Source organism: Phragmites australis, chromosome 9, assembly GCF_958298935.1.
Source record: "Phragmites australis chromosome 9, lpPhrAust1.1, whole genome shotgun sequence".
In the NCBI taxonomy this organism is placed as follows: Eukaryota; Viridiplantae; Streptophyta; class Magnoliopsida; order Poales; family Poaceae; genus Phragmites; species Phragmites australis.
This window is the reverse complement of record NC_084929.1, coordinates 11117271-11129337: the sequence shown is the minus strand read 5'-3', so window position 1 is coordinate 11129337 and position 12067 is coordinate 11117271. Positions and strand designations below refer to the sequence as shown.

The following is a 12067-nucleotide window of genomic DNA, read 5'->3' as shown; positions in this document are numbered from 1 at the left end:
TCTACTTTCTGTGTGTGCATGCGTGCAGTGTTGATGTGTATGTGCGTGTTGTGGAGGTTACGTCTATGCATGTACATGTGCAGTTAGCGCTGATACTCATATCAGGTCAGGTATGCTTAATTGGTGGTTTGAAAGGTAGTAACATAAGTTCAGATTAGATTAACAAGCACCGCCTCCTCTTTAAACCGCTCCTTTTGGTCCGAAATGGTATGTCTCACATACCTTTCCTACATCACTTTAATGATAAAGCAAAAGTGACAAGAGAGAAGGAAATAAAGAGAGAAAAAATTGTGTATGTATAACAAAAGAATGAGAGGAGGGAGGGGTAGAGAGAGAAAGAGGCCGGAGGAAAGCAAGGGAAAGTTCACAAATAAAGGAGTGAAGCAAAAGGAAGGGGAAAACAAAACAAAGCCCGGATTCCTCTCCGAACAGGCCCTATGCTCTTTCTTCATCTTCCTATCCCCCCCCCCCCTCTCTCTCCTCTCCTCTTCTCCTGTTTGTTATTATTGTTGTTGTTCGCTCTTCTCTCCCAAGAAGATATGTCCCATCCTCCCTCAAGAAATTGAGATACTGACCCCTTTAAGATTGACCTGAGATTTCCACACAGAGAGTGCAAGGAGAGAGAGAGCCTGACAAGGAAGAGTAGCATTTGTTGCAGCACAAGAACTCATCTCTCTCCGTCCTCCTTCTCTCAGTAGCAGTGATATAAACATAGGAGAATTCCAGACCTCCCTTGTTCTGTAGATGATCTGGAGTGGTACTGGCAGTAGCAGCAATACTATCAGCAGCAGCAATATCATGAGCAGCTTGAAGACTTGCCATGAGGATCAAGAGGCCTCTCCTAACCTGCCCTCCTTGTCTTCTCCATCAGTGCTCTTCTCCCAGAAGTTTCCCCACACCTGTTCCGGCCTAGTTCATATGAACACCACGGGTTCTGTTCCAAGTCTGCACGACGGCAGCGGCCAGGAGAACAACATGGCAGAATCATGGAGCCAGCTGCTTCTGTAAACACCTCTCTCTCCCTCTCTCAAAAGTCAGTATGATCCATTCATGCAAGAGATCCACAATAATAAACCTCAATAATAATGTAAACTTCAGTTTTGTATACTTAACTGTAGCTCTAGGTGAAGGAATAAAGTTGTTAACCCACTTTGTCCTATAGCAGATCAAGCCTTTCCCAGTGTTTTTCCTTTCGCTAATCATCTTTTGCTTGTTCATTTTACTACTAACTTGTAGTTGGTCCTATCTCCATGGACTCATGTGTTTGTGTATATCTGCATGAACCTTGTTTATTTACATGTGCAGAGGGGGATTAGTTGGAGATCATCAGCGATTCAGCGCCACCAAAGCTCTCCTGTCAAATGGACTAGAGAATTGGGGGGATCAGGCTGCAACAGCAAGTGCATGCATGGTCGGCATGAAGGAGGAGGGCTCCAGCATGCCACAAGCTGCTTACAACTTCTATGGGAACCACCTTGCTGGTGACCATGAGATGCCGGCAGGAGGGGCCAAGTCTCAGCTGAGCCAGATGCTCCTGGCCTCCTCTCCCAGGTCATGCATCACCACCAACCTCGGCAGCAACATGCTCGACTTCTCGAACAGCGTGCCTCCCGAGCTGAGGAGCCACCACCATTCCGATAACTCCTCTGAGGTGAGATCGGCTTGATTGGATGTTGCTAGTTTGTAGGCTGTTCTTTGTTCTTTCCATCTTAGTTTATTTTTTTCATAATAGTTCTTAGATTGCTTCCTTTGTGCATAAAAAAATTGTATTTATCAAAGAGTTTCTTAGCTTGATACATGTCCATGGACACACATATAGTCAGATGCACATTTAAGCTGCGACGACATGGTATCAATTCCCATTTTATATTCCTGGGTTATTCCAGAATGCTATCTTAGGCTATATTTCATCTTGATCTCCCTCGGGAAAAGCTGTTATTTCCAAAAGGCACTCCATTCTTCTCACTTCGTGTGATGGCAAGGTATATCATGATCATGTTGTTGCATTGTCTCATGAATAATAACCCTCTAGGATGAGGCTGTGCTGTCAATAAGATCTCTGGGTAATGGTGCATTCTGTCTTCCATTAAGTTCACACAAAGCTAGTAGTATTATTCTTCTTTTCATTAAAAGATGAAAGCTATTAGTACATGTTTCCATGTCATACGGAAATCCAGTTCAGTCAACCAAACTGATTAGTATTTGCATAGCACGCTGCTTCAAGATCCCTTGGTAAGAGTGTTGGGTATGCAGTGCACTCACTGAAAGGGCTAGCTCTTTTGGTTACTACATTTCTTCACCTATTTTTTAGAGATAGAATCACTGGGAATTAACTTTAGGAAGAGTGTTCTTTTTTGGGACGCTGAAATGGGATCATTATTGCGTCTTTGTCTTTCTCTAGTGCAACAGCACTGCAACAGGTTCAGCTATCAAGAAGGCTAGGGTTCAGGCCTCCTCTTCGGCACAATCTACTCTAAAGGTTTCTTCATCTCCCTGCTTTCCATAACCCAAACCTTGTATTTTTTTTGTGTGTGAATCTAGGCAACTCTCTCTCTCTCTCTCTCTCTCTCTCTCTCTCTCTCTCTGGAAATTCGTGCATCAAGAAAACATCCAAATTTGCACAAGATTGGGATTTCTTACCATAGTTATGAATTACATGCATCATGTTATTGATTAGTAATATACTTTGTGTTGGATCTTTTGTTGCAGGTGAGGAAGGAGAGGCTGGGGGATAGAGTAACTGCACTTCACCAGATCGTTTCCCCGTTCGGCAAGGTAGAACTGCAGCTTTTTTACTTAACGGCCTTCATCTATTCAGATCCAAGTAGTACACAACATTGATTGATTATAACACCAACTTGTTGCATTGCATTGCAACGATGACTAAACTTGAGAGAGAATGAACTTGTAGATACGCCAGATCTGCATGTGTGTGTGTCCCGTCTTCTACACAGTTGTAGATGGTTATATATACAGGGTCATGCTTTCGCAGTTGTCTATAGTTGTTGCCATGCATCTCCTTTGTTTTTGCTCCCTTCACTCGAGGGGTTGTGTCCAACTAAAGCATTTCCCTGACACACGTGCTCTCTTTTTACAGACTGACACGGCGTCTGTACTGCAAGAGACCATTGGCTATATCAGATTCCTCCTGGGTCAAATTGAGGTCGAATCTCTCTCTCTCTTCGTGTGCTCTGTGTAGAGAACATAAGTATGGGTGAACAGAGAATGTAGCCCCACACGTCAGTTCCAGCAGCACCAGATTCTCTAGCTAGCACAAGCTGCTGCTGCCTGCGTTACCCCACATTCCAGAGTCTACTCTCACTGGAAAGTAGAGCCCACAACGGCGAGTCCCCACACGCCAGTGGCAATATTAGCGGCAGGTGTTACCGAATGGGAGGTAGGGAAAAGCGATGCTGCGGGCGGGAAAGAGAATAAGCATGGGGAGGGGGTGGGGAAGGGTGCAAGAGCACGCTGTTAAAGTTGGGCGCTGTGCATGGGCGCGCGCGCACGATGCAGCAGCAGGTTCAGCGATATGAATGGCTGTCTTGTAGCGTCTTGTGTTTCTTTCAGGGCTACTCTCTCTCTCTCTCTCTCTCTCTCTCTCTCTCTCTCTCTCTCTCTCTCTCTCTCTCAGTGCGCATGACCAGTGGTTTTCTTCTTCTGTGCCAGGCTCTCAGCTATCCTTACATCGGCCACGGCAATGGGACTTCCATGCAAAATGTAAGTTGGATACACATCTTCCTCTCTCTCATGCACGCACGAGCACACGCTGGAAGCTCGGGATCAAGGAGTTGTGAAATCGTTAGCCGGCCTTGGCTTTGTAGGTTGTAGGACAATGCCTTAGCAAAACTTTATTCAAAGGTTGCGCAAAAAATACTTTTGTCAAAGGTATTCTAAAGAAACATTTTACCAAAGCTTAATGTTCGTACGATACTGACCCTTTCGGTAACCTTTGTAAAAGGTGACTTCAAATCTTTAAGGCTCTGTATGGGTGTAATGTATGGGAACCAAAAAAGAAAGATTTTTGTTAACAAATATCTATATCATAAGAAGTTATGCAAGTTTGTATCCGGTGTAAAATTAGGATTGAACTTTTGGCACTATTAACTTATAGATAAGTGTATATATTGACCTCAGTCGATTGAGTGCATGTAATTGAAGTTCATGAGTCCTAGCTAACACTGAAATATAAGCAGATAACAACCGAATATGCAAGCCTTTTTAGTTTTTCCAAAAAATGTAACTAAGCTAGCTAGCTTTTTTATTTTCTCATATCACCTTGAACCTTGTACTTTAATTAAAATTTGTAGAAAAGTCACTCATTTTTTAAAAACATGAGTAACGCACTATGTGTATATCAGCAATCGGTTTTCTTATATATGTCATAGATTTACAAAATGGATGCTCACGGACAATCCATCACTATGCAATTAAAGTAATTCTTACACTACATGAAAAACAGACAAATGACGGGTCCTGACAACCCGTCACTTAAGAGTCAGATCCGTCACTTATGTAGCCTCGGGTCGGAGCCGGACTATGACCCGTCACTTATGACAGGTTATCAGTAACGGGTCATAAAGTTACTCGTCACTGATGACATTAGTGATAGGTGAAGTTGTGACCCGTCACGAATGATCAACTCATCAGTGACAAGTCATCCTAGTATAGTCATCAATAACAGGTCACGCTATAACCCGTCAGTGACGGGTGATGTTACAACCCGCTCTGATGATAAGTAATAAGTGATGAGTTATGTTATGATCTATCACTGATGACTCAGCTTTGTTATTAGAGCTGATCAGATACTGTCTTTTCTTACTTAATTTTCCCAACTAAAAACTAAACGCATTGTGCAGATCTAAAAAAATATTGTGCAGAAAGGTTATAACTCTAGTCTAGCTGAACACTACATGAAAAATAGAGAAAGGATATATGAAATAAGTGACGGGTCATAACATGATCCCTTACTGATGATAAAAGTGATGGATCATAGTTGTGACTCGTCACTTATGACTTATCATAAGTGATAGGTCATCCTAGGTCAGTCATTTGTGACGGATCGTAGTTGTAACCCATCGCCTAATTACAACTCATAAGTGGCGGGTCATCCTAACCCTATATTAGACTGGCTAGGATGACCTGTCACTTCTGAGTCAAGTTGTGGCTAGTTATTGGTGACGGATCAAGTTATGACAGGTCACAACTAGCAAAGGTCAAAATATGTTTGAAAATGATGTGGATTGGGCATATGTGATGGGCCTTGTATTAGGGTGGCTCTCTGGTGATTTTTTTTTTGACTTTTTCGTGTCTAAAAAACACGAAACATGTTCATCAATCATAAGTAATGAGTCACTATCACGACCCGATACTTATGTTCAGTTATAGGTGATAGGTCACTGTTACGACCTGTCACTTATGATATTTACTGGTGACTGGTCAAGTTGTGACCCGTCGCCTATGACCACATTGATAATGTGTCTATACCCGTCACCCATAACGACTCATCAGTGATGCGTTTGGGGTGATGGGTGTGGGACCCTTCACGCATGAGGGTTATCACCTATCACCCATGTCCCTTTTTCACGTAGCGAAACATTTACGCATAAAAGCACAAATGTAAACACTAAACTTATAACCATGCTATAGCTAAGATTCAAACCAAAAATGTATGAGACTACAAACATATGCAAAAAAATGCTTCAACAAGTTACAACTTATGTTTAGCCTATTTCATGAATTTCCATTTACACATTGAACAAAACTAATGTAGAGTACGACGGTGTAGTAGGCACAAATGTGGTGGTAAGGGGGCTACGCGTGCAAGGGGAGGTTGCGGGTTCAATTCCCGCAGAATACAGAGTGTAAAAACAATGTGAAAAATAACAAGTGACCCATGGCGAATGGTGATGGCTCGAGTGAATTTGTTTGACTTTTTATATCAAAAAATACGAAAAACGTTCATCAGTCATTAGTGACAGTCAAGACTTGTCATAAGTGACGGATCACTATTATGACCCATCACTAATATGATCATCGATAACAGGACATAACACATCACCAATAATAACTAGTCATCAGTGATACGTTTGGGGTGACGGGTGCAGGATCCGTCACCTAACCCGTCATTGGAGAGCTTTTTTCATGTAGTGTTATCAATGGTGAATATTTGTGAATAAAATATGCATGGGTAAATATTTCTATATAACTACTGATTTAATATGTAAACTCTCTGTACGGGAATTATATGTACGGTCCTCGCAAAAAAGCATATATACATTGATATTTTGTATATTAAATACAGGGTCATCCTTTAGATCTACTACACTTAATCTTGTATGGATTACCATGGTAGTTGGTTAGCTTCTCTTAATCTATAAGAAACTTTCTACGATATCTAGTTTAAATACTCGGCAAAATCAATTATGTGAAGACATTTGTTCTGTCGTGTTGGTTTCGTCTTTGACAAAATAGTTGTGTTATTAATTGGAAGTACAATGGAAAATACGAAAGGGTGTGGAACAGATAGCGCTACAATATCAATTAATTGCCTTTAGTACTTTTCTTAGGAAGATTCCCAATTTATTCATACATATTGTTTTGCTATTTCGGTAAAATAACTATGATGTGACCTGACTCGAAGAAACCGTAACATGAAACAAGGACTAATATATCGACTCACAATACTGTGATTTCTTTAGTGATTCCACAATAATTCAAGATTCAAATTGCTTAATCTTTGACCAATAATTAGCCTAAGAATTTGTATATTATTGGATAAAAATTAGTACCATTTGATTCATATTTAAAAGTACTTTCAAATGATGTCAATTTTATGGTCATAAGCAATATAATATGCAAGATATTAACCATCAAAGTGTAGCCTTCGAGACCACACTGGATCAAACCGCACCTTACATTTTGAAATGGAGAGGGTATAGTTTTTCAAATCAATTAAGTTAAATTGTAATGACAAAAATGGAACGTTCATATCCAAATTTTTGTAGTTACTAACTATTGTTTATCTTGTCACTAAGTTATTTTTGTTTCTATTTACAATAATATAGAATTTATGGTTATTCAAAATCTTATGACTCATATAAGATTCTAATATTGTACTTTCACATTTTAGTAAAAAAATCAACAATTTCTTTATAAACTTAGGCCTTGTTCGGCACAGTTCTAACTTTCAGCTCTACGTTAGATTTTGCAATTGTAAGCTAAAATAAAGTAGTTCAAATCTTTATTTTTAATCTAAAATAGGAGTAGATAACTCACCTAAATACCTTCAGTGTATCTATAACTCTAACTCCATGAATTCCTGGAGCTAGGAATACATAGCTCAAATAATTCTTGGAGCTAGAGCTCTGTCAAACATGTCCTTACATATCTAACATTAGTATTCACCACAATAGGATCAATAGACCAAAATAAATTGATGTAACTTACTGAAACTGATATCCTACATTGTGTTCATGCAATTTCGAGGCTCTTCATTAAAATGGTTCCGCATCATATCACGTGCAGCCTAGCAGGTCCTAAAACATTCTTGCAAATGTTCATTTTGTACGTATATGCCCCTAGTCCTTTTGTATGTATTTGAAACCCATTTGGCATGTCAGTATGTAACTAATAATGGTCTCAGTCAAGTAAAAAAAAAAAAAAAAACTCGACTCAAAGGAGAGACATCTCGAAGGCATTATATTAAGATCAACAAAAGACCCCGAAATACGGCTATAACCCGCACGCTATCACTGAGCGATTGTTATAATCATAAGGAACACACAGTAAGAGACTTTTTTTACGAGAACCAAAGTTCGAGTCTTGATTGGTAGCCTCACTCCTGAAGGTCTTATCACCATACTATTCGCACGTTCTTTTCAATCAAGTATGTGTTTCATGTAATCACAAGAAATATTTATCATTACACTTGAACTTATACTTTCCCTGGCTCCCAGTACCTATTAAAAATTAAACTACAAGCAGGAGTTATATTTCTGAACTTTAAGTTCCGGATATGTTGAGATAGGATTAATATGGCCTTGCACGAAGTGACTACACTTTTGAAACACACATATTTAAGCTGGTCGACATAGGGTAATATAGCCACAGCCAGCTTATTTTAGCTTGCACATGGTAATGTGGCCATAACCAGCAGCTTTTATTTTAGCAGACCCAAGGTCAGCTGAGACAGTCAGGCATGCTTGGGCCAGTACAACTCATGGGTTCAATCATATTTATCAAATCTGAGGGATTGAGAGATTATTCTCTCCAGCTTTTTCTTCGCACGCTTGTACGTGCAACGTTGACGTGTGACACAGTGCTTTCTTTTTCATTTATAGGGGCCAATGGGACAAAGGAACCCTGGACTCTTCCCAGAATACCCAGGCCAGGTAATGTAGAAAACCCATGCTTGCACATAATTCCTGAATGTAAGAATCTAACCCTTTACGGCCCTGTTTAAATCACATTTCATATATCTTTTGTGCCTGGGCAGTTGCTAAACCATAATAACAACACTGGAGCACAGCATTCTGCAGGCCAGCCAGATGAGCAGCAGGTATATATGCACAGTTTGCTTTGCTTCGAAGTCATTTTCAATCATATACGTACATGTGCACATAGGGTGGTGCTATATTATTTCCCAAAAAAACCCAATTATATATGCACATTTTTCAACAGCAGCATCCAATACTTGTACGTACTAGTATTTGGAAAAAAAAAATATTTACTTTGTATGCTACGTATCGAGTTGCATCCACCGAGCAGTTTAACCAAAATCTTAACTTTCGAGAAAAGATGGACAATGTACTTCAAAAAAAGGGTAGATCTTTTGCATTTATAGCTAACATGGTAGTAATTGAACAAATGTAGACGTACATACACAATTTTTTTGAGTCTAATGCACCTGGTATACATATAGGGTGTGAATGAAGAGGCCAAGAAGGACCTGAGGAGCCGGGGCCTGTGCCTCGTCCCGGTGTCGTGCATGTCGCACTTCGGAGGGGACAACGCGGCTGACTACTGGGCCCCAGCGGCGCTCGGTGGGATCCTCCGCTAGTGCATTTGACGCATGCATGGCCTAGACGGCGAGCTGTTTCTTGCAAGTATATGTTCATGAGGCTACAGGTAGAGCTCTCTAAGAAACACAACGTTGCATGGGTGATGGAGAACATAACATCATGAGCAGTCATTCTGGGAAGGAAGAAGCCACCTGTTAGGCTGATATCTCTTGATGCTATGCGAGCAGCATAACCTTTTGGGGGCGAAAGCTTCGTTTGTATCTGCAAAGAAGGTGTCAGGAAGGAGATCTAATTCTTCTCGGGTCCCTTGCAAATTTATGGCTTGGATCATGTATATGTAAAATCTAGCAAGTTAGTGAACTTCACTCATACTGTGCATGCTCGTACAAGTTGATCAGGAGCAAGTCACTATGTGAAAAACAGACAAATGAGATATAAAATTAATAACAGATCATAATATAACTTGCCACTTATGATAATAATAATAGGTCGTTGTTGTGACCCGTCACTTATTACCACTCATAAGTGACGAGTCACCCTAGACTAGTCATAAGTGACGGATCAAGTTGTGCCCGTGTAGTGATTTGTTTGTATGATTGAGGTGTTGTGATTTGTTTGTATGATTGAGATGTTGTGATTTGCAGTAATTGTTGTTTCAGGTGTAGTGATTTGTTTGTCTGATTTCTTTGGAGATCGGATTGACATTTACTTGCCGTTGCAATGCCAATAGGCACAGGCACGGCGGTGGTGGCGAAGCGGCAGCAGGGGAGTGGCGGCGGGAGCGACATCTGAGCTGGCTCGGATGCTGCTCCCGCGTCTCTAATTTTATTTTTTTATTCCCTGGAATGGCAATTGTGCCGGGTGGAACTGTCACTAATACTGCCGAGTATCAGTGTCGATTGAAAAACCGATAGTGAAGCCATTTTCAACCGGCACATGCAAGAATTTTTGTAGTAGCTCAGATGAAAAAAATAATTTTTTGACTTTTTTGTGTCCGAAAAAAATGAAAAATGTTCATCAAAATGATGGGTCATAACTTTGACGGGTTATAACTGTGAACCATCACTTATGACTTTTTATAAGTGATGGGTGTAGCGAAAATGGCCCCATTAAACCATGATTGTAAAGGTTCAATCAAAGAAGCCAAGTATACAAGATGAGCATATTGATGAAGATCATGATCATCACATATTCAAAACCATCCAAAGGTAAAAGAGGTAAATGATAGCTAGACTTATGTTCGTACACTTTGTTTCTCATCTAGCTCATTTACCTTGTCTAGGATTTCATATGCTTATTTTAATCTATTGTAATGTCTAGTGTAGGTTTTCATATGGTAGGTTGCTTGTGTTTATCTCTAACACATGAGTAACCTAAATGGTTTATTAGTTGTAGATTCATTTCATGGTACTAGTTTTTATAATTGGTATCTTTTATATGCCATGATTCAATCTATAGGATAAATCCCTATTGTTATTGAAAACAAGTGCATATATATATCTCATAAGTACCCAATAGTTGTATGCACACATTTAGGGATATATCCTATAGGTTGTGATTTTGAGACTACTTGTATTTCTAGTGACATTTTTGTAGTTTCATTGAGAAATGAATATGTCCCCGGAGGTATGTAATGCTTAAATACTTCGATTGGTATCATTGTCAAATATTTTATTCATTTAAGCTACCTCTAGACATAATATAGCTTAAACTTTCTATCTTGATATATTGTCTAGTTGTGCATATATTTCTTTCTCATCATATGTATACACATATATAAGGGGAGTTTAGACTATATTATGTGAGTTTCATAAATTATGATCCATGTGCTTTCATAGCCTACAATTGGTATCATTCTTTTTTAGTGATATCCATACAATTGGTATTATTTTATTGGATCATGATTTGTGAAGCTCTCTCTCTCATATGCTTTAATATTTTTTTCTTGAGTTCAACATGTGTTTATAGCCCTTTTTGGGAGATTGTTGAGAAAGGAGGAGAAGTTTGGTGACTAAAGAAAGATGCAAGTTTGCAAGATGAACAATGCGAGGAGATTGTAGTAATAAGCAAGACATCTAGGAATACCGAAGTTGACAAATGGGGAGAAGAAAAGATGCTAGACGACTAGATTGACAAAAGAGAAGCTCTTGTATAGGTCGTCAAAGGAAAATAGTGGCAATGAAGAAAGGGAGAGCCACAACAAAGGGGGACTAAGTGGTAAGAATATGCATCAAAGCAATGTGGTAAAACTTTATGCTCACTTATGATTTTTACGTTTGGTATAATTTATTATTTACCACTTTCTTTGGTTGTGTTGTCATCAATCACAAAAGGGCGGAGATTGTAGTGAAAAAGGCCCCTTAGGTCATGATTGTGATTTTGGTGATTAATGACAACATAGTCAATGTGACGAACATGTTTGTCATGAATATATGTTAGTAGGCTCGTGGATGCAATACATGAAGAAGCCACTGCAGTCAGGACAAAGTTGGACTGAATTAGAGAAGTCCCAAGAAGAGTTACCTCACCGGATGGTCTGATGCTTTGGGTGTTCAACTCAGGAGATTTGATTGCTTATCAAGAAAGAAAGAGGATATATAAGTTCACCAGATGCTCTGATGTATTAGTTGATGAAATCATCGGATGAATTCTTGGGTGATACGTGACCAAAATTGTTAGAAGTGTTACAACGGATGGTCCGATGTTAGTGTTGAAAGTGCACCGGAGCATATTTGGCTAAGGGGAGAAAGGCCTGAAGACCTCAGCGGAAGGTCCGGTGATCAGAGAAGATGCACATTGGAGCATTTTGTCCAAAGAAGGTTACAACCATTGAAGTTGAAGATCAAAGCATCGGATGGTTCGGTGATCAATATGTTGCACACAGCGGATAATTAAAGTACAAAGAGGCAGAACGAAGTTCAACCCAACGGATGGTCCAGTGATCAATGTGTTGCACACACAACACAATGAACAGTGCAAAGAACTAGAACAAAGTTCAACGCAATAGATGGTCCGGTGATGAAGATTGTGCACACCGAAGCATT

At 39.8% G+C, this 12067-nt stretch overlaps 1 protein-coding gene across 2 annotated transcripts; it reads left to right on the top strand.

The window, feature by feature from the left end:
• The first annotated feature begins 324 nt into the window (after positions 1–324).
• LOC133928636 (transcription factor bHLH68-like) lies at positions 325–9452 on the top strand. Of its 2 annotated transcripts, XM_062375054.1 has the most exons (9): positions 326–1004; positions 1306–1651; positions 2402–2479; positions 2710–2775; positions 3098–3163; positions 3670–3720; positions 8343–8393; positions 8498–8560; positions 8924–9452. In XM_062375054.1, exons 1-9 carry the CDS (start codon positions 745–747, stop codon positions 9059–9061), a joined length of 1119 nt encoding a protein of 372 aa, XP_062231038.1. In that variant the 5' UTR covers positions 326–744; the 3' UTR covers positions 9062–9452. The 2 variants fall into 2 exon arrangements, with proteins under 2 accessions (XP_062231039.1, XP_062231038.1); XM_062375055.1 differs by lacking the exon at positions 2402–2479 and having other exon boundaries at positions 325–1004.
• Positions 9453–12067: the final 2615 nt, after the last annotated feature.

What these genes read in the sequence shown, in the direction of transcription:
- LOC133928636 (XM_062375054.1), top strand. Translation starts at nt 745, where the DNA reads ATGATCTGGAGTGGTACTGGCAGTAGCAGCAATACTATCAGCAGCAGC. An exon ending in CGGCACAATCTACTCTAAAG is followed by an intron (nt 2,480 to 2,709) that starts GTTTCTTCATCT and finishes CTTTTGTTGCAG; the next exon opens with GTGAGGAAGGAGAGGCTGGG. An exon ending in ATGGGACTTCCATGCAAAAT is followed by an intron (nt 3,721 to 8,342) that starts GTAAGTTGGATA and finishes TTTCATTTATAG; the next exon opens with GGGCCAATGGGACAAAGGAA.